Raw genomic sequence first — 19,548 nt, forward strand, 5'->3', positions numbered from 1 at the left:
TTCATGTTTTTGCAAGTTTTTTCCAAGGCTTTCCCCTCATCCTCACATTACAGAAATCACAGATAGCAGAGACTGCTTTTAGTGTAGGGCACTTCGGTTAGTAATGGATTGTAAGAGTGCAAACAAGGCTGAAGTCCTTGCAGCCCTGAGTAACTTTTGTGTTGGAATGGAGCTTAGGGACATCTTTGTACAAGTGCATTTGCATGTATGAATTCAACTGGAAAAGATGTGGCTTTAGGTTGTGGTTTTTCCCTTATTTTTGCTGTATTTGTGGGAGAAAACATGCAAACACCGTGCCTTTTATTATAGCCTTTGCTAAATCCTCTTTTGTAGCATTGCTAATGTAATACCACTGACTTGTCAGAGTACCTGGACTGTGGTAGTTGTTTATAAAATAACCACAAATATGAACACACTTTAAAAAAAAATAAATCAAAAACCCAGAAAACCTTCTGTTCTAAAATAACATATTTACACTTGGGAGAAGCTTTGCAGAAACCAAGGTGAAATTAGTAGCCAGTCTGCAGAGAAGGTGTGTGCAGGTTATATGCTCTCTCAGGTGTAGTTCTGTAGTTTTTAGGTGCCTGATTCCCATCCAGCCTTTTAGCCTCTGTTCCCCTCTAGTCTATAAAATAAGGATGAAGGCCCAGTTCTGGATCACAGAGGCTGTGTGCTATGAGGTGAGATAGGCACAACTTTTATCTTTCTGTCATGAAAAAATGAATACTTTCTTCTGTTAAACCTAAATATCTGCATTTCTGGCAATATTGGGTTCTATATTCTACTATATTCTATATTGTCCTGTATTCTATATTCTAATATTCTACCTAGTTGTAGAACACCCTGCCCAGTATCAGTCCCCTTAAGTTTCTCATGAGTATTGCCCTTGAAATGCTTTCCTGAGGATACTGGGGGAGTTTCTAATTCCTGCTGTTTACCTATGAGATGTCCCTATAGAAACATCATTTCTGTGGCATAACTCCTTATCTTTAATAGCTCCAGCAGCCTCTTAGGGATTTAACTACCTGCATCACTGCTTCAGCCTCTGCTCTTGCCCTGGCTGTGATTTAGCCAGAGCTGTGACTGCTCAAAACCTCCCAGGTGGTACATTAGGATGGGACATCTTGTTGCTCTCCAACTTCTTTTTTTCCTACTGGAACTGTTTATTTTACTAGATGCTTTATAATCAGTCTATAAGATAGTGGTGAAGAAGAATTGAGTGTTCTGTTTGTTTGATTTAAACCAAAGGTGAAAAGCCATTAAGTACAATCCCAGTGCTAAAGCTGTTGATGAAGCAAAATTTCTATTTGCATTAGATTACCTTTGGGTCAAAAGCTTAGTATTAAAGTTCACAGCATCTTATCTCTAATTCACAAGGTTTTTTTGTGTGTGTGAATTCAAGCAAAAAAAAAAAAAAAAGTATGCTTTGCATTTCCTACAAGAAATAAATGTAGCCAGCTACTTCAAAGTTTTATAGAAGAATTAGGTAAAAAATTAGAATAGCCAAGAGGATAGTCAAGAACCTTACATATCTTAACAGAAGGAGTATAGGATATGTGTCAGTTGCTGAGTATCTCTAGACAAAAAACCCCCAAACAACCCTTTCTCTGTTATCAGACTATCTTGAGTACTACACAGAGATTTTTTTCAGCTGTTGGTGTAAACTGGCAACAGAAATACCCAAAAATCTATTCAGGGAGCAGAATCCCAATGTACCTGGCACTACAGAAGCATAGCTGCTTAGTGTCAAATTTGAAACAGGGCTCAGCTATTTAAAGGAAGTTCTGACTCAAGAATGTACCACAAGAATCTAAATCTAAGGATTCATATTTAAGGAACTGTGGGCACATCCACCTGAGGGAATTCAGGTCTGGCCTACTTTTAGGGGAAACCTTGTCTTTTTGGGAAGTTCATGGAGTTGTGGAAGAAAACTGCAGTAGAGAGATGAAGGAGGGCTTGATAGCAATACTCTTGGTCAAAGGTTCTTACAGAGGGCATAAGATGAGCACACAAGGATGTCCACATGTGCAACAAATGCTCCCAGAGCAGGGACTGGACTGTGCAAATTTCTTTCTAAATGTAGATTTTCAGTAACAATGACCAAGAGTTGTTGTCTAGAACAAAAATTCAGCTCAGTACTTCCTAATGTAGGGTGTTTGGTTGGACTGCAAAATCCTCTATAACCACTGGAATCTCAAAAAAAAACCAACTCAGCCTTATCTTTTATTTTGAAGTCAGTGCTCAGTTAGCTCAAACTTGAATGAGTCATTGATTTTTTTAATTTGAATTTATTTTTAGAATTTTTCACTAATTCATGTGGATAAACATCACTCCTGCCCTGAAGGTCCAACGTGAGATCTATCCTCCTTGATCCTGTGATACTTCTAATTTACATCCTACTTAAAGGATTTTGGGGGATTTAAGGAGAGACAGTACAGCCCTTCTGGATAGGAGTGAAACCTCTTGCTTTTTAGCTTGAACAGAGTAATGGAACTTTGTGTTTTTCCAGTCTGGTACAGTGTTTGTAATAACAGGACTCAAGGTGGCTTTTTGCTTTTAAAAGGTAAAGGTCTTTGGCAAATGGTGTCATCTAAGCATAAATTATTGTCATGATACATCTTCCTTTGCTTTGATCAGATGCCTCCTGACCACTTCCTTGCATTAGGTGGTGAACCTTTGCACAGAGATCAGATTGAGTCTTGGCTGAATGGGTTTCCAGGGGTGAAAAAATGGGTTTGCATGGGAGCTGTTGTTGCAGTTTGGAAGTGTGTTGGTGTGAGCATTTCTCAAGTTCTGACTGTCTTCTTTTTGCTCTGAATTTTGTTCTTCTATTTTAATTGCCACCTGTCTTGTGGCTCGTGACCAAAGGGTCATTCATACCTGTACAGACCAATCAAAGTTGGTGAAAAATAAGAAGGTAAAATTATTTTTATCACCGATTACTTAGTGGCAGAGATTTTGAGAAAATCAAACAGTAGATGGAATTTAATAGTAATTCAGAGTAACAGTAGGTGCTATATATATTATCATTGCTAGTTTATGTTCAGGCAATCACCATAAATACCATTTATACACCTACAGGAGTGTTCAGTGTTTGTATTGTTCCTTTTTTCTTACAATTTAAACTTTATCCAGAAATGAACTTTCAAAGCTGGTGGCAGCTCTTGGGACAGAATGATATTTCTGTGTCTGATTTTTTACTGGGTGGTTAGGGCTGTATCTTACATCATTTGTTAAGAATGAGGAGTGATCAGGCTATGATGGATCAGTAGAAACAGTGTCAGAGTTGCTGCCAAGGTTGCTGCCTTTTCAATTTTTGCCATCAGCAGTGGTTTTGACCAACTGTGAGAGTCACTTTACAAATGCCTGGGTGAGAGAAGTGGTTGAAGTGAAGAGTCAAGTGCAGCACAGAGACCCTTTTGTGAAAATGAACACACTGTGGGTGTTGGATACATCAGTCTGAAGCTGAAGATGCTTTACATTACTGCATGTGGCTGTAGCAGATAGAAACAATCTCTGCAAAAGAATTGTAAACTCCTTAGGTGGATGATAAGATTGTTTCAGAACAATTTCCCTTTCCATCTTTCTGTTTGTGAAGTTGTGAAATAAAGATAATTAGGGACTGGGCAGGTGGTAAATCCTAATATAAGAGAATACACCCAGTAGAACAATCTATATTACTCCTGGTTCTGATATAGCAGCCTCTCTGTTTCTTCTGTCTTCCTTTCTGTAAAGAAATATTAAAATTCACCATCAGGAGAAAATAAGGGAAAAGTTCAGAATCCAAAATTATTTCTGCACAAGTGCCATTTCTTAAACTCAAACCTAAAACACCTTCAAGATTTGTTCAGAAAAGTCCTAAGAAAGGCCACTGATGCTCTAAGCATTGCAAAGGCAAAAACTAATTCCTCAAAAGTCCTGTCCCAGGACTTGTTGGATGATTTGTCCTCCAAGTGCAAGCAGTGATTTATTTTTTTTAGAGCTTATACTTATGGGGAGGAGGTGTGGAAGAAAACCTTGAAAGAGCCTTGAAGCTAAAAACTAATTATTAATATTCTGTAGTTGAAAACTGATAATGCATGTCAGCCCTTAATACTATTCTGTATTCATGTGAAAAAAAAACCTCTACATTTCAGTTTAGGTGAGAAAAGTTTGTGGTCAGTTCTTGTGGTAACAGGAGAGATTGAGAGGCATGATCTCTGAAAACAAAATGGACAGCTTAACTTTTCAAATATATTTTCTTCATATGCTTGGTAAAAGGTAAAGGATAAGGGTATTTTCACTATGTGTACAGCACTTTGGAGAGATGTGAAAAGTGGGCTTCTGTATTTGAGTCAAAGTGAGCACTACTGCCATAAGAATAATTGGTAGCAACACAACTACTATACTTTTGTGGGGTTTTTTCTGGTGTTTTATAGTCAACATTTTTTCCTGTGAGCCTTGTATATACTAGATTAAAAAATTGGGGTTGTTTTGGGTTTTTTATTTATTTTACTTCTTTTTTTTTTAATTACAAAGTGTAGCTGGTACTTTAAAAAAATTCTGATAAAGACAAAGCAAATATTTAAGGTATGTCTGCTGACTGAGGCAAAAGCTGACCATCTCAGGCTTTACCCTGTCTGTGCTGGTTTTTAACATACAGTAATTAGCACTTTTAAAAAGGCAGCTGTCATTCCAGTGTTTGGGCCATATTGAACATTGAATTCCTGAGAATGTCTAATTGATTGCAAATTACTGTTTGGTGATAATCACAAATAATATCATGCTCTTTACATCAGGGCTGCTCTCAAAAGCAGATGATGTGTGGCAAGTCTAGGTGATTTTCCTCTTCCAGTGTGTTGGGAAGGTTCCCTCTATCACTTGTTCTCAATGAAACCACCTTATTTCTGATGGTGCTGGAGTAAGAAATCATTTTGCTGTGGCAGCACCCCCAGTTTTGACCCATTCTGACTGTCAGCGTGACAACTGGGAGGTGACACTGCAAGCTACACTTTGCCCAGCTCACTAAAATAATCGAGAGTCTTTAACTGGACTGAGAGTGCCTTTGGATAGAGAACATCAGAACCAAGTCAGGTTCTTCAGCCTCTGCCACCTCAGGTCCCCTGTGAGGTCCAGACACAGCAGGACTGGGGAGTGACAGGGTGGCAGCTCAGAGGGGACCCAGGCTGTAGCATCCTGCTCCTGCCAGGAGGTGACATGGCTTCTAAGCAGGGAGAGGGAGCTTTACAGGCTGGAGACATTTTCAGTGGAGTGAAAAAAATAAAATAATTTTTTTTTAAATAAACCTGGCATAAACAATGGCAAATAAGCTCTCTTTTTTGTGTTCTTTTGAGATGATTTTGTAACAGAAACACAGATGTCTTAATTGATGTGTTCCTGTTAGTCGGAAACCTGGTGGTTTTCTCCCTGGCTTTTCTCTACATCCATGTATAATTCAATCACTTAAATGAAAACCTGACTCTCAGGTGGATTTCCCTGCAAACAGATTACAAATGGACCAAATTCTGATACACGATTTTGTAATATATTTTTGTTTCATTCTTGCTATTCCTATATTCTTGGATTCTCAGTTCTCCATAGTGTTGCTATGGGAAGAAAAGGAAATAGCCACAGCTATCTACAGGGACCAAGTGTCTTTCTAATGGTTCCCCTAAAATAAAAGGGGTTAAAAATTCTCCCTAAAAAATCCCTGCCTGATTTTCGCTGGAGATGACAACAAAGCCTGCTCAGCAGACAGAGCACATCAACAACCTGTGCTGATGGGTTCGGTGTCATTAATTAGATACTGACAGTGCCTTTAGCAGGAAGCGGTGGTTTCTTCCCTTGGAAGGGCTGTTCCAGGAAGGAGGGAATAACACACCAGCCCGGGTATCTTCTTCAATGTCCTCATCTCCACCAAAGCTTGAGAACGCGGGGAAGGTACCACAGCCTGTTCATGCTCTCCGGTCCCACTTACCACGTCAGGGGAGATAGGATGTGATGGTTTGTTTGCCCGTGTCACTGTGTCAGCAGCACCATTTCCAAACAACTTTGACAGGCGGCTCGGGGAGACAGAGGAGGCTCAGAGCTAAGCTGGATGTGCCACTCAGCGCAGCCCTCCCCTCTCCCGACAAGACATTTGGCCGAACCCCCCTGCCCTGCCCGAACCCCCCTCTGCCCGGACCCCGCCTGCCTTGCCCGGATACCCTTTGCCCTACCCTGCCCGGACCCCCTCTACCCTGCCCTGTCCGGGCCCCCCCTCCCTGGACATCCCCTGCCCGAACCCCCCCCTTCCAGGACCCCCTTACCCTGCCCTGGTGGGACCCCCCTGCGCTGCCCGGACCCCCCCTACCCCTCCCGTCCCCCTCACAGGGTGAGGGGCTGCTGGGGGGGGGCTGCCCCCCGGTCTCCGGTTCCCTCCCGGTCCCTTCCCGCCGGTTCCAGCCCGGTCTCGCAGCCGGTGCTGCCGCCCATCCCCGGCCGCTGCTGGGGGGGTGTTTAGGGGGCTCTGGTCCCTGCTCATCCCCGGAGCCCCCCAGCCCGGCTGAGTTGCGGTGCTGCCGTGTTTCCCCCCTCCCCTACCTCTCTCTTTCTCTCCCTCTCTCCCTCCCCGCCTCGGCTCGGGAAGGAAGGAAAAAAAGAAAAAAAAAAAAAAAAAGCGTTTTTCTTGTGTTGTCGGGGGAGCGTAAATCAGCTTCACCTAAAAAATCTCGGAAGTGCGAGTCCATCAAATCTTCCTCCTTGCCGCCCGCAACACCTTTGCGTGAGTCAGACTGCAGAGCTCCCGGTGCCCTTCTCGCTGTGCGGGGCTGCTCGTGGTTTTTTTTCTCCCCCCCGAACCCCCCCCACCCCCTGTCTCAGAGGCAAAAGCAGAAGTGGAATCTGCTCACGCTTTCAGCGGTTCCTTCCCCGGTTGTTGTAGCAGTCGCTGACCTCCAGGCACTATGAATAAACAGCAAAGCTGGGAACAAAAGGAGTCTTCTGGCTGCCATTATCTCACATTAACATAGCAGACGCGCTGCGGTGTGAACAATGCGAGTCTCATTCGCCGATAATCAGCGAGTACCCAGGCATTTGGATTACCAAGGCAACAGGCAATGGTAGAATACTGGGTGGGTGTGTTTTTTATTGTAAAGGAGCAGTCGGATATGGAAACCCAGGTATATTGATAAAGCAGAGCAGAATGAATGCCTGGTGGCAGGGGGGGGACTGAGGGCTCGGGGTTGCATTCCGACACACGTGAGATAAATAAGACATGGATGAAGCAGGTCTGTGCTGTGAGATGCAATAAAGATTAAACTGCATTTGTTGAGCTGATCATAAGATAATTTCAGCATTTTGAAAAAAGGTAACAGGTGGCATGTTAATAGCAGGGCTGTTACCGGTGGATTTTGTGGCTGTAATCTGGGCTGTAGTAACGCGTTGCATGAGCTACTTGTGTGACAATGGAACTGGGTGTGATGCTTTAATCTTTTTTCCCTTTGATCGGATGGATGCTGGAGTCCCAGCGTGGCAGAAGGTGCTCTAACCCCTTCTGCTGCTTCTGAGCTCGGAGCAGGTCTCAGGACCTTTTTTTATTATTATTATTATTATTATTTTTTATTTGTTTGTTTGTTTCTTACCTGCATAGCTGTGATGGGTTTGTCCATATGGACAGAAGGAAGTTGCAGTATCTCTGTGTCTTGGTGTGTGTGGGCACACACGTGTGCGTGGACATGTATGAAATATGTAAGGTGGCAGAGCTGTGTGTGTGCAGGGCTGGGTGGGCGTTTGCACCTTCAGAAACTTCTGAATTAATGCAATTATCTGGCCTGATGGGCTTTTCTGGTTTCAGGGGGGAGATTCTGATGCACTGTGACTTGCTGAGCAGCGTGGTGCTGTGCAGGCAGGGCTCTGGAACTGGAGAGACTGTGTGTAGAGTTAGGAGCCTGAAAGCAGCAGCAAGCATGGCACAGGCTGACCTGTAGCAACCCCAGGTGAATTGGGAAGGCAGTCTTCCCACCTCCTGCAGTCATAAGTCATCCACAGGCCTCTCAGGCCTTGTCAGGACTATATATAAAAGAAGTTAAGGACTTGCAGCTTTCAGAGGTGCTTTGGTATCACCTGCTGAACCACCGGCTTGGTTTTGCTCTCTCTGTGTCCATGTGAGTCGATGCATTGTGCATGGGTGTTTGGCTGCATGAATGGTTGTTTTAAATGTGTGAGCTGCTGTTTAAAAGAGCAGAGGCAGGGGGAGATATCCACCTGCTAGCTGCAGGTGCCACCCAAACCACTTGAGCTGATCCCTGCCTTGCTGGTGTCACCTTTTGACTGCCTCACCTGCAGCTGCTCACCTAGAAGGGGTTCAGAACGCTGCTGTGTTTCCAAATGATTTGCCAGAAAACAGTCTTCCTTCTTTTCACAGGTACTCTTAACCACTTTCAGTGTTTCTCTTCAGTTTGTGTTGCTCAGACAGGCAACTCCAGTACTGATACAACACTTGTGATAATTCTTGATAAAGAAGCACTAGGTATGGATCCTCCAGGAGTTTGGAGTTGGGAGAGTCAAAGCTTTCCAGAGGGTTGGAGAACATTGTTGTTTCCCTCCCCTCTTTCCAACTAGATGAATAGACTTGAGAAGCTGTGGGGGGGATCATTTTTGGAGCCATGTATTTTCACTGTGAGATCTGAATGTTTGGAGTCACACCATTCAGAAGCAGAGGGGAACGAAGTCTCACAGAATGCATCCAAAATTGGCTTTTTTTCCCCTTTTGCATTACATTAAAACACCCAGTGATTTGGATGGGATTCAGCCTTATGTGTTTGTTTAGTGAAATACACGACGAAGGCTTAATTTATGCCAGTGCAATTTAAAATTCTTCAAATAACAATATGAAATAGAAGAATGCATTTGAAGAAGGGATGCATCACATAGGCACCATCAGTCAAAAGTAAGTTACAATGCCAGTACTAGTACTTAGTTCACCACCCTCTTCTTTTCCTCACCTGTAACATAAACACCTTAGGGTATCTGTATAGAGCATTGGCTTTTGGTTTGCTTTATGTCAGTGTACAGGGATGTACAGATATTTTTTGTTTTCGTTACAATATATCTTCACACTTCCTTGCTGACTCCAAGTGGTCCTCGTGTCCTTTCTACACGAGGGTCTCTTTGCCATATTCTTCCATATAACAGAGAATAGATTGTGTAGAGTGGTTTCCACATTCCTACAGAGAACACAGCACAGAAGGTCAAGGGATGACTTGGTTAAATTTTGTGTTATGAAAATTTTTTTATACTAATGTTTTATAGTATCTGTTAACTAGATTGAAAACTAATTTTAAGTGGTTTAAGTTGAAACGCTTTGGCCAAGCACTTTAGCCATATGAAGGTGGGGCATGTGTCTCAGCTGGTGAGGCATTGGTTTTGCTCCACTTTAAAATAAATCTTAGTGAAAAATGAGAAATCAGTTGTTGCCTTCCAACTGTCCAGAGTTTTAAAGAAAAAAACAAAAGCAGATCTCTCAAATGCTTTTGATTTGCCAGCAAGTGGGAAAAAAATGTTGGCTTTCAGGTGTCGCATTGTGGGGTTTTTTCTGAAGCAGGTCAATGATATTTTCAGTGGAAATTTCACCAGAAATTTAAAAAATTAAAAAAAACATTGATCCATTATTTATTAGTAGATTGTGAGGGATTCCTAGCTTAGTGAATTGGGAAAAAATTGAGCTGAAGGCCTTTCTGAAGGATTTTGGTGTTGCAGGAAACTGCTAATAGCATTCCATCTCTTCTTGTGATTTTATTAGAGAAATTGTTAGATTTAGTTTGTACTGATACAAAAATTATAAAAATGTGATGAAATTTATACCTCTTTCATAAGATGAACATACCAAAAAGGTGGTTCAAATGCAGTCCTTGCACTGCACTATGTAAAAAAGTCTTTTTCTTAGAAAAGAGTATGGTTAAAATAAGTTCATGGTGGTGCCCTAATCAAGAGGGATTGCTAACTAAATCCACATTAATAATTAAAGCTACGTGAGTGGTGTTCATTTGAGAAACCCAAGTGAAAAAAAGAGAAAAAAATAGAATGAAACAAGCTGAGCTGCCTAACTTGTGAGAAAATCTGGGCATGAAACACATCTATGGGTGCTACAGTTACCCAGGGCTTGAGTTCTTGTTCTGATTGTGGGATTTGTGATGTTTTTTCCACTGTAGAGTGTTGAGGTTTTAGGGGGGGGGGGAAAGGGGTGAGGCAGGAGCAATGAGCCTGGTATGGGAAATTATGTTTTGTTTGTATTAAAGTGGTGTCACCTAGAGGCTCCAACCAAGAATACAGCCCAGGGGGTGCTGAGCACCCTGAGCACACCTGCACCCAGAGGTGCAGAAACAGAGGGGTGCCAGCAGGCAAGAAAAGATCAGGAGCTCTGGTTTGGGGCAGTCTTTGGACTATTCTGCCATGTTTAACTGCAAAGGAGTGTTTGGCTTGGGTAGCTCTCTGCCCTGACAGATGCTCTCCTCTGGAGGTGTCTGTGGGTGACAAAAGAGAACACAGGAGAAATGTCGATCAGTGTGACACTGGCATTTGATTTAAAGGACTGTGTGGACTCTGACAGCCACCAGCCAGGTGGGGATGACTGCTTCAAAAGTGTTAAAGACCCCTGGAAAACCATAAAGCTGGCTTGAGGGTAAGGAGCAGAAACTACTGCAAACTTGATGCTAGTGCTTGGAGTGAAAAGGTTTTTTGAGAATGCCAATCAGTGATGCATTTCTGCAGTAGTTGATGGATTTCCAGTGTTTAAACCTTACAAAAGTAGGGTTCTAGACACCTGGGCCTCTCAACAAGTGTTCTGAAAACAATGTGTAATTCCAGTTGTTATCCTCCTCCACCTGTAAAGCACCAATGCTCCAGGGATGCCTCCTTCACTCAATCATCTGAATCTTTCCTTCCTCAATCAATGAAGAAATGTAAACAGAGTATCAGGTACACACACAATTGCTGTAATGACAACATAAACACACTTCAAATACAGCATTTTCAAATACAGCATTTTCAAATAATGCCACAAGTCATGTATAAATTACAGTAATTCACTGGTATTATTTTACTCATATTATTAAGCAACTTTTATTAGAATTAACTAAGTCTGTGTCTGTCATGAAGTCCCCAGGTACTCCAAAGAGGTCAAAGATCTGCCTGGTTCTATGTTCTTGGTCCTAGGATTAAGAAAAGCTTTTCAGACTGATGTACTCTCAGACATGAGTGTTGCATTATGGTGGTTTCAGTACATTTGCCAGCAGCTAAGAAATCCTTCCTCCTTATTCCTTGATTGCAGTTTGACTACATCATAGTTTGAGAAGTAATTTTCCTCCATCTCTCCCTCTTTGCTCTGTGGCTTCCTCTGTTGTTGGGCCTTTAATGCTGACCAGTGGTATGTATAGGTTCATTAACACTCTTATAAATTTAGTCAATACTCTTTTAGTGGACTCCAGCTGAGCCCAAACTGACTCAGTGCCCTCCAGGGTGTAGTGAGAGACTTAATTACCCTTGTACTGTTCAAGAGGAACAATGTCATGGGCAGCATTTCCCTGTGGCTGGAGTGGTTGAAGCTTCTCTCCCCATTGCTGCCATTTTTAGGCTTAAAGAAAGGGATTTCAGGATAATTCACAGCTCTCTCTAAGAACAGCAGAAAGCCAGTGGTCTTTTGCAAAGGAGCAAAAGATTGGTCACGTTTCATTAGGGTACTGACATGGATTTTCCTTTGATGGTGGGAATATTCCTTTGGGTTGTCTGAAAAACACAAGCTGAAAGAGTGAGGTGGAGGGATATGCAAACCTTTAGTGGAGTGGCACAAGTTTCAGCCTCTCCTACTTCTTGAAACCAAAGAAACAAGGATGGTTATTGTCTCCTGTATGGTACAAGTTATTCTCAGACATCAGTGGAACTGGGGATGAGCTAGAGCATCATACTAGGGAATGCAGCCCACCAGGATCTCACACATTTCCCACTGGGATAACTCAAGTGAAGTTGGAGTGATGTGAGGTCTAGTGCAGCAAGGTCTGCCAGGCACATTTATCACTATTTAATTGTTGCCACAATTTCTGCTATTTAAAGCTAAATCCCATATTGGATGAGGTGACAGTAATGTGATTCTGTGGACACAATCAGTATTTATCAACAAATCTATACCTGGTTTGTTTTGGTTTTGGGTTGGGGTTTTTTTTTTTGTTTTTTTTTGGCCTTCATATCTTACCCCTGGGTCCTGTGCTGGAGGCTTTCATCTTAAGTCTACAATATGGTTTCTTGAGTATGGTTTCTTCTTAAATACCTCTCATCCCTGGAGGTATTTAAACAGTAATAGAGTAAAAATCCAGTGATTGACCCTTCTTTTACCTTCCACTAAACAAATGCTCTAACTCTACCATTGGATAGTAGGGATGAATCCTATACAAAGTCTGTTGTGTGTTCAGGAAGGCAGAGGAGTGGTTAAGAGAAGCATGCTTTGGAGGCAAAGAAGGTGAAGAAACAGTTGTAACTTCTCACCTAGGTCAAAGTTTGAGTTTGCATACAACATATATGGCATGTTTGCGTTAGAAGAGCCTTCAGTGACTCCTTGGTTTGATTCCTGCCTGTCATTACCCTTCTTACTTACACACTTGCCAACTCTTTGCCACAGTGCATCCATGGGGAATGAGTCCTTTCACTGCTTAAGTCACAGAGAGGGCTGCTTTCTGGTCACTGAACTATACAACTACTCATATGTGCCAGAAATATCCAAACACATCACAGAGCAGACATCATCAGGACCAGTCAGAGAGGGATGTAAAGAAGGAGTCATCATTCACGGTAGGAAAAAAGGAGGAGGCTTCACAGGAGTCACAAACCCTGGGTTAGTCATCATTTGTCTCCATGCTGGTGGAGGGGACTTGTTCAAACCTTGCATCACTTTTGGGTATTAGTCACTGAAGCCATTGTCTGAGCCTCTGAATGAGTGGGGTAAGGTTTTCAGCCTTCTAGGAGAGAATATTCTAAAGGAAAAGAGTCTAGGAGGATTGCAAGGAAGGTGTTAAATATGCCCTCATTCACACCTCATTTTGCGTGGATGCTGTCAATGTAAGCATTACGTGTCAAGCATCCTACAGAGAATTACTGGTTTTCAGAAATTTCCCCTAATTATTTGTCAGGGGAAATTATTCTTTCCCCTAATTGTTTTATTTTATTTCATTTTATTTTATTTTATGCTTTAGTTGCTTATTCAATTTGGGTATTTTGAAACAAACAGATCGCTTCAAATTCACACTTCTGTTCTAATACAGAAGAAGTGGTGCTGGCAGAGGATTATGGAAGTTGTTTGAGAATTCCTGGCTGTTTCTAAAATGTATTCACTGCTTCATTTTACCTTCTTACACTGCTGCAGTTGCTGTTGTGAGATTATTTGTAACTTGGGTCATGGGCAGCTGTTATCATGTGTTTGTACTTCTTTGTGCAATGCAATTCCTGTCCTTAAATGATGCACACTAAGTGTTAGGAACAGGCTAGGGAATGAATGCATGGGTAGTCCTTGATTTTGGCTCACAGCACAAGAGGAAGAAGTGGTCCAAGCCTGGAGTGCACTGGGAGAGTCAGCTCCATGTCTCATCAGAGTTAATTGTGTGGCACTTCATGGTGCTGGCTTTGAAACATGTGGCTAAAGGACCTGGATGGATTCTTTAGGCAAGGCAGCCCTTTATAGGATTCCAGTGGAAGGTGGTAGCCCAGCTAAAAATGCAGCCCTTGCTCTACAGTACAAGTCAGTGGTGTTTGAAAAGAAAAGAGCAATGTGTGTGTGTATTAAATGGTGTCTATGTCTAGATGAGGGAAGATCATATGTGTGTGTATGTATATGCAAATAGAAATCTGATTTACAAGTTGATAGTAAAAGAACGTGCAGATTTCAAGTGGGCTGTATTTCTGAGTTACAGGCTTACTAGTTACTTCCAGCAGATTTAACATATTTCATTAATTATGCTGGCTACACACCTACCTGGTGTTGATTTGGAAGCCACCAATGCTTTTGTAGAAGAACTGTAAGAAATGTTTGCTTGTATCTGTGGACAAAGCTAATGGAAAAATTCAATCCTCTCATCCACAAATTTATCTGAAAGATGTGTTACATATCTGCAGTTGATTTCCTAGAATGCTGATTAGCTAATACTGGTTTTGGCATGCAGCTTACCCATCGTGTGGGAGAACACTAGCTGAATTTCAATTTACTTTTCAAAATTATGTTGAACTGCTTTTCCTTTCAAGGCTTTTCTGGCCATTTGAGGACCCAGTGCAGACAGTGGAGCTGCAGTCTGGTCTCAAAATCGAATTGGATTGATAGGAGGCAGCAGAAACAGTGATTTTTTAAGAGCTTGAGATGGATTGAAAACAATAAGTGCTTCTGAACAACTTGCACAGTGTCTTTGTTGAGAACTCTAAGCCGAGTTTATTTTTGCTTTCATTGCTGTCAGACCTTTATGTTCAAAATCCTGGGCTTTAACATGTTTAAGGAATTCATTAGTGTGGTTTTCATATGATCACGTTGCTGTTAAAGAAACTTTATGCTTTTGACAATATTAAGCTATTAATGGGAGGAGGGCTGGAGAGTTCAGGTGTTAATCCCTTTGTCCCCACCAGCAATTTGCCTCTTCTTGAACTTCCAAAATCTCACCCTCCTAAAACATTTCTTTTTGCAGTGATGGGTCTTTCCCTTATGATTCTGTTCCCTGGCAGCAAAATACCAACCAGCCTCCAGGCTCTTTATCAGTGGTCACCACAGTATGGGGTGTGACTAACACCTCTCAAAGCCAGGTAAGCTTCTTTTTGATGCTCCCACCCTTCTAGATGTGAGTTTTCATTAATGTTTGCAAAACAGAAAGCTTTTTATAAAAAAATCCTTGTGGTATCAAGAAGAGTGGCTGTGTTCTCTTTGTTCTACACAGTGCATTTTGTTTTTCCCAGTCGTGTCCCCTTTGGTGGCATGCAAGAAGAAGGTGTCTGAGAGCTTGAGTCAGAAACTCCTTTAGCTGCAAATGTCAGGCTTGGGTTTAGCACATATTTTGCACCATATGGTTTCAACACTACAAGCATGATTGTGGGGTAATCCCAAACCCCTTGGGAATTTCAGATTGAGACTTGTTTTATTAAAAATAAAAATTGTAACTAGATTTGCCAAATGCTCGTGTCGATTTTACCTGGGGTTGTGTCATACTTGTGGGCTGGTGAAATCCAGTGCCAAGTCTACCCCTACACTGAGGTGTTAACCAGCAGCTACAGGCTGTGCTTTTTTCAGTGTTAATACTTCTTTTCCTGTTAATACTGCCTTAACTTTGCAGAAGTATTTCAATATACATTACAGCAAAAGCATGAGCTTCAGGCTTCTAGGTGAAAGCCATGCTGGCTGAGATTTCATCTGGTTCTCTCCACTCTTACCTCTCTTCTGCAATATATTTTGAATTATGCTTTCAAAAAGAAGCATCTTTAATGAAGGAGACACCAATCACTTGTGTTAGGGTGCTCTCCAACCTATGTGGCCCAAATAAGCTCTCAGACACCAGCATTTTCTCACACCATAGATGAAGTGCTCTAAACGTATCACTATCTATAATGACTGCTAATAGTTCATAAATCTAGCCTGTCTTTTCTACCTTTTCCAAATCATGTTGGATCCCATACAGAATGTTCTGTGTACTTTAAAAACAAAAATAATTAATTTTGGTCAGGAAATGACAACCAAAATTGTTACAGATTTGAGCTCTTTGAGAAATAAATTATTCAGGGCCCATGTCTATAGATGCTCACCTTGATGTAAGTCCTGGTTGTGGCAAAACCTTTCTTCAAAAAATACAGAGAGGAAAGCAGTTACAGGAACTAGAACATCATTTATTATTGTTGCTTCCTTTTTAAAAGCAAAAGTATCCATCTGGGAGAAAAACACCCGAGTAAACACTTAGGTCCATACATTGGGTACAAAACAGAAGTGTAGTTTCTTGTGGAACTCCTTCTCACTTAAAAAGGGAAAAAAAAACCCAAACAACCAAACAAAACACAAAACAAAAAACCCCAACCAAACCAAAACCAAAACCAATCCACCATAAACAATGGAAAAAAATCAGTTTCTGTTATGATAAGAACACTGATATTATTAACTAACTTTGTGATGCTTCAGAAGGGAATGTGCAATAAAAGAAAAAAAAATCCTTAGTTGTAGCAGTTTAAAGGAGATGGAAATGACTGACAGAGCTCCCCATAAATCTTCATGCACCCCATGAGAAAGGAATGAGCTGGGCTCACTGATTCCCTTTCACAGATTCCCAAAGCTGATGACTTGGTCCTCTGTAAAAACCACAACCACTAAATTTCTTCCCAAGTAGGAGGCAGATTTCTGTGCAGGTGGTCCCTGCATAGCCATGCTTACATCTCAATGGAAATCATAGTATTTTGGTTTTAATTGGAAAGCAACTGCTTCAAGGAAGCATACCAAGCCTTTTTAAAAATATAGCAGAGGACTTTCATGTAGGAAGCAATAAAAACAAACAGCAGACTTCTGTACAATTTAGAGAGAGCTACATTCAAGACCAGGTTAAGCCACTGAACTATATTCCCTGACAGTTTTGGGGTTTGTTGTAGCCTTTGCAGTAAGCCAGTGGGACTGAATATTTCAAAGTTATTTCAAAGGCCTACATAAAAAAAAAAAAAGTATGCATTTTCTCCTAATCAGATGAATTTGTCACCTACAGAGCATATTTCTAGCAGGTTTTCATCATAACTTTTGTACAAGTGTTAGCTTGGGTTCAGCCTAGTTAAAAGTCTGCTGGGAAGGATAATTCAGAACCTCTTGTTTGTTTGGAAACTGCAAAAGGAGAAATTGCCAGGAATGTGCACCTAGGCAGCAGCAAGATGCATGCTTTTTGGACTTCAGAGTATAGGGCTTTATATTTTATATTTATATTTTATATTTATATTTCCATTTACCATCTGCAGCACATCCACTTCGTTCGCTTGATGTAGTCCAAGGTCCAGCTCCTTACTCTCTCCTCTTTCTTCTCACAGGTGCTGGGAAATCCAATGGCAAATGCTAACAACCCTATGAACCCAGCAGGAAATCCCATGGCTTCTGGGATGACTACCAGCAACCCTGGGATCAATTCCCCTCAGTTTGCTGGGCAGCAGCAGCAGTTCTCAGCCAAGGCAGGCTCCACCCAGCCATACATCCAGCAGGGCATGTATGGACGACCCAATTATCCTGGAAGTGGAGGCTTTGGTGGCAGGTAAGGGGATGTAAATAGTTGATACAAGTTGTTGGAGTCACCTGGTAGAACTGTGGTGGGTTTCTTTATTTTATGCTGGCTAACTGGAGTGTGTGCTGCTTTTACAGCTTCCGAAATCAGCCACCCAAACTGCAAGGAAATTCATCACAGTAAATGGAAATGGCTTGGGTCAATCAATTAGCTCTAATAAACCCCCCAAATAAAGTTTTAATTAAGAGAGATTGTTAAACAGACCACAGGCTTAGGCATGATTAACATTTAATAAGGCCAGGATGTGAAAGGTATTGATGGTATAATTTCTGCCTGTGTATGGAGGAATCAGCTTCAGTAGTGGGCAAAGTGAGTAATGCAGTGGGATATTTCTGCCCAAAGACTTAACTCCACAGCAGGAATTTGAAAAGAATTGGAGGTGAAGATGTTTGTTAAGAGAGGTGGACAAGCTGGGTATTTATTTTGGGGAAGCAGATGCTGCACTAGTGAAGTAAAAACTGTAAGCTTGGCTTTTGTTACCTTTTAACTTTCTGTGTCTGTGCTGTTTAAAGAGGGGTGGTTAAGTGCACTTTTCATGAGCCCTCTGCTAAGTCTGGTGTGAAGAACACAGCCCTTGGACTCAGGGAACTTTCTTTACCTCTTCCTTCATCTCTGCCACTGATTTACTGACTGACCTTGAATAAGTTGTCAGAAAGTTTCTTTAACATCTCTATAATGGACACAGCCCACTGGCCTTATCTATGGAGATAGTTGGTGTCTTGGAGTGGAAGGGCACATGGTTTAGCTTAATTTATCTTCGAATCAATAGGAGAGCTGGGTAGGAACTGCAGAATATGTTGTGGCATCCAGCAGGCTCCATTGGGTCTCCACTGGCCTTTCTGCTAAGGTTGGGGGAGAAATGCTTTTAAAACATGGGGAACTCTTGGCATAAGTCACCACTGAGGCAGATGACCACACTGTGGTGGTGGAGGAAGCTCCCTGTTCCTCCTGTTCCTGCTTCTGTGCAATCTGCCCCTCCAGTGTTGGGAAATGGAGCCTGCATTAACTTCCAGGATCTCAGTACAACTTCCCAGGGAGCCCCAGAGCTGCAAAAGCACCACAGAGCAGCTGAGAGCAGTGCCTTGCAATATCCCCCTGGCAGCCCTCTGACTGCTGCACCTGAGCAACACTTGGATCTCATGTACACACCTAATTCCCTCTCCTGATTTCATTAGACAGCGATACCCAAGCTTGGAACAGTTCCAGATGAGGATCAGGGCAGCCTTCAAAACAAAACCCACCAGGTGCATCTTAATTGTGTGTGTGTCTCTCTCTCTTTTTTTTTATTTTTTTGTTCCTTCCTAGTTACCCCGGAGGCCCAAACACCCCTGCAGGAATGGGGATCCCCCCCCACACGAGACCCCCAGCTGATTTCACCCAGCCAGCTGCTGCTGCTGCTGCTGCTGCAGTTGCAGCTGCAGCTGCCACAGCAACAGCCACAGCCACAGCCACGGTGGCAGCCCTTCAGGAGACACAGAATAAGGACATGAACCAGTATGGACCGGTAAGAGAGTGACCCTATGTCTCCATACCTGCCTGATTTGGGCTCCCCTGTTCATGAGGGTTCCTCCTGTGTTTTATTTGCATGCATGAGCATGATTATAAATCCCCATGGGAAACCGCTAGGATGTGGGTACCTAGGTATGAGTTGGTCTCCTGTGTTTTTCCCCATAAATCTTGCCCAAGTGTATTTTGTAGTCTGGAGATTGCCCCTTCAAAATAAAAGTAAAGATTAAGCAAAGTTATGGCAGCAGCTGACAAAGAACCATAGAATAATTCGGGTTGGAAAGGACCCCAAAAGGTCATCCAGTCCAACCCCCCTGCAGTAATCAGGGACATCCTCACCTATATCAGGTTGCTCAGAGCCTCCTCAAACCTCACCATGAATATCTCTGGGGATGAGGCCTCAGCCACCTCCCTGCACAACCTGCTCCATTTTTCCACCACCCTCATGGTAAAAAATTTTTTCCTAACATCCAATCTAAATTTATTTTAATTTAAAACCATTGCTCCTTGTCCTATCACGACAAGTTATAGCAAACAACCCCTCTCCAGCCTTCCTCTAGACCCCCTTCAAGTATTAGAAGGTGGCTATTAAGTCTTCCCAAAGCCTTCTTTTCTGATGTATTTATTAGTGCTACCTTTGCTAGCCCTGTGATACTCTTGAGTAGTTGGTGAGATGTTCCAGACTCTTGGAACTGGTTTTGTACCATTTGGTTAAGTGTTTATTTTGCCAGCTACAGTTGCTTGGTTGCTTTTTTCTCTCTTCCAA

General features: G+C 42.2%; 1 protein-coding gene across 7 annotated transcripts in view; it reads left to right on the forward strand.

The window, feature by feature from the left end:
* Nucleotides 1-19,548, forward strand: part of ZMIZ1 (zinc finger MIZ-type containing 1) — a 282,504-nt gene that overhangs the window by 231,273 nt on the left and 31,683 nt on the right. For all 7 annotated transcript variants that reach the window (XM_030452945.1, XM_030452939.1, XM_030452941.1 and 4 more), the window contains exons 7-9: nucleotides 14,673-14,787; nucleotides 17,029-17,246; nucleotides 18,582-18,780. In XM_030452945.1, coding sequence (XP_030308805.1) covers nucleotides 14,673-14,787; nucleotides 17,029-17,246; nucleotides 18,582-18,780 — 532 coding nt within the window. The remainder of the gene's footprint in view (nucleotides 1-14,672; nucleotides 14,788-17,028; nucleotides 17,247-18,581; nucleotides 18,781-19,548) is intronic.

This window comes from Calypte anna, chromosome 6 (genome assembly GCF_003957555.1).
Source record: "Calypte anna isolate BGI_N300 chromosome 6, bCalAnn1_v1.p, whole genome shotgun sequence".
Taxonomy (NCBI): Eukaryota; Metazoa; Chordata; class Aves; order Apodiformes; family Trochilidae; genus Calypte; species Calypte anna.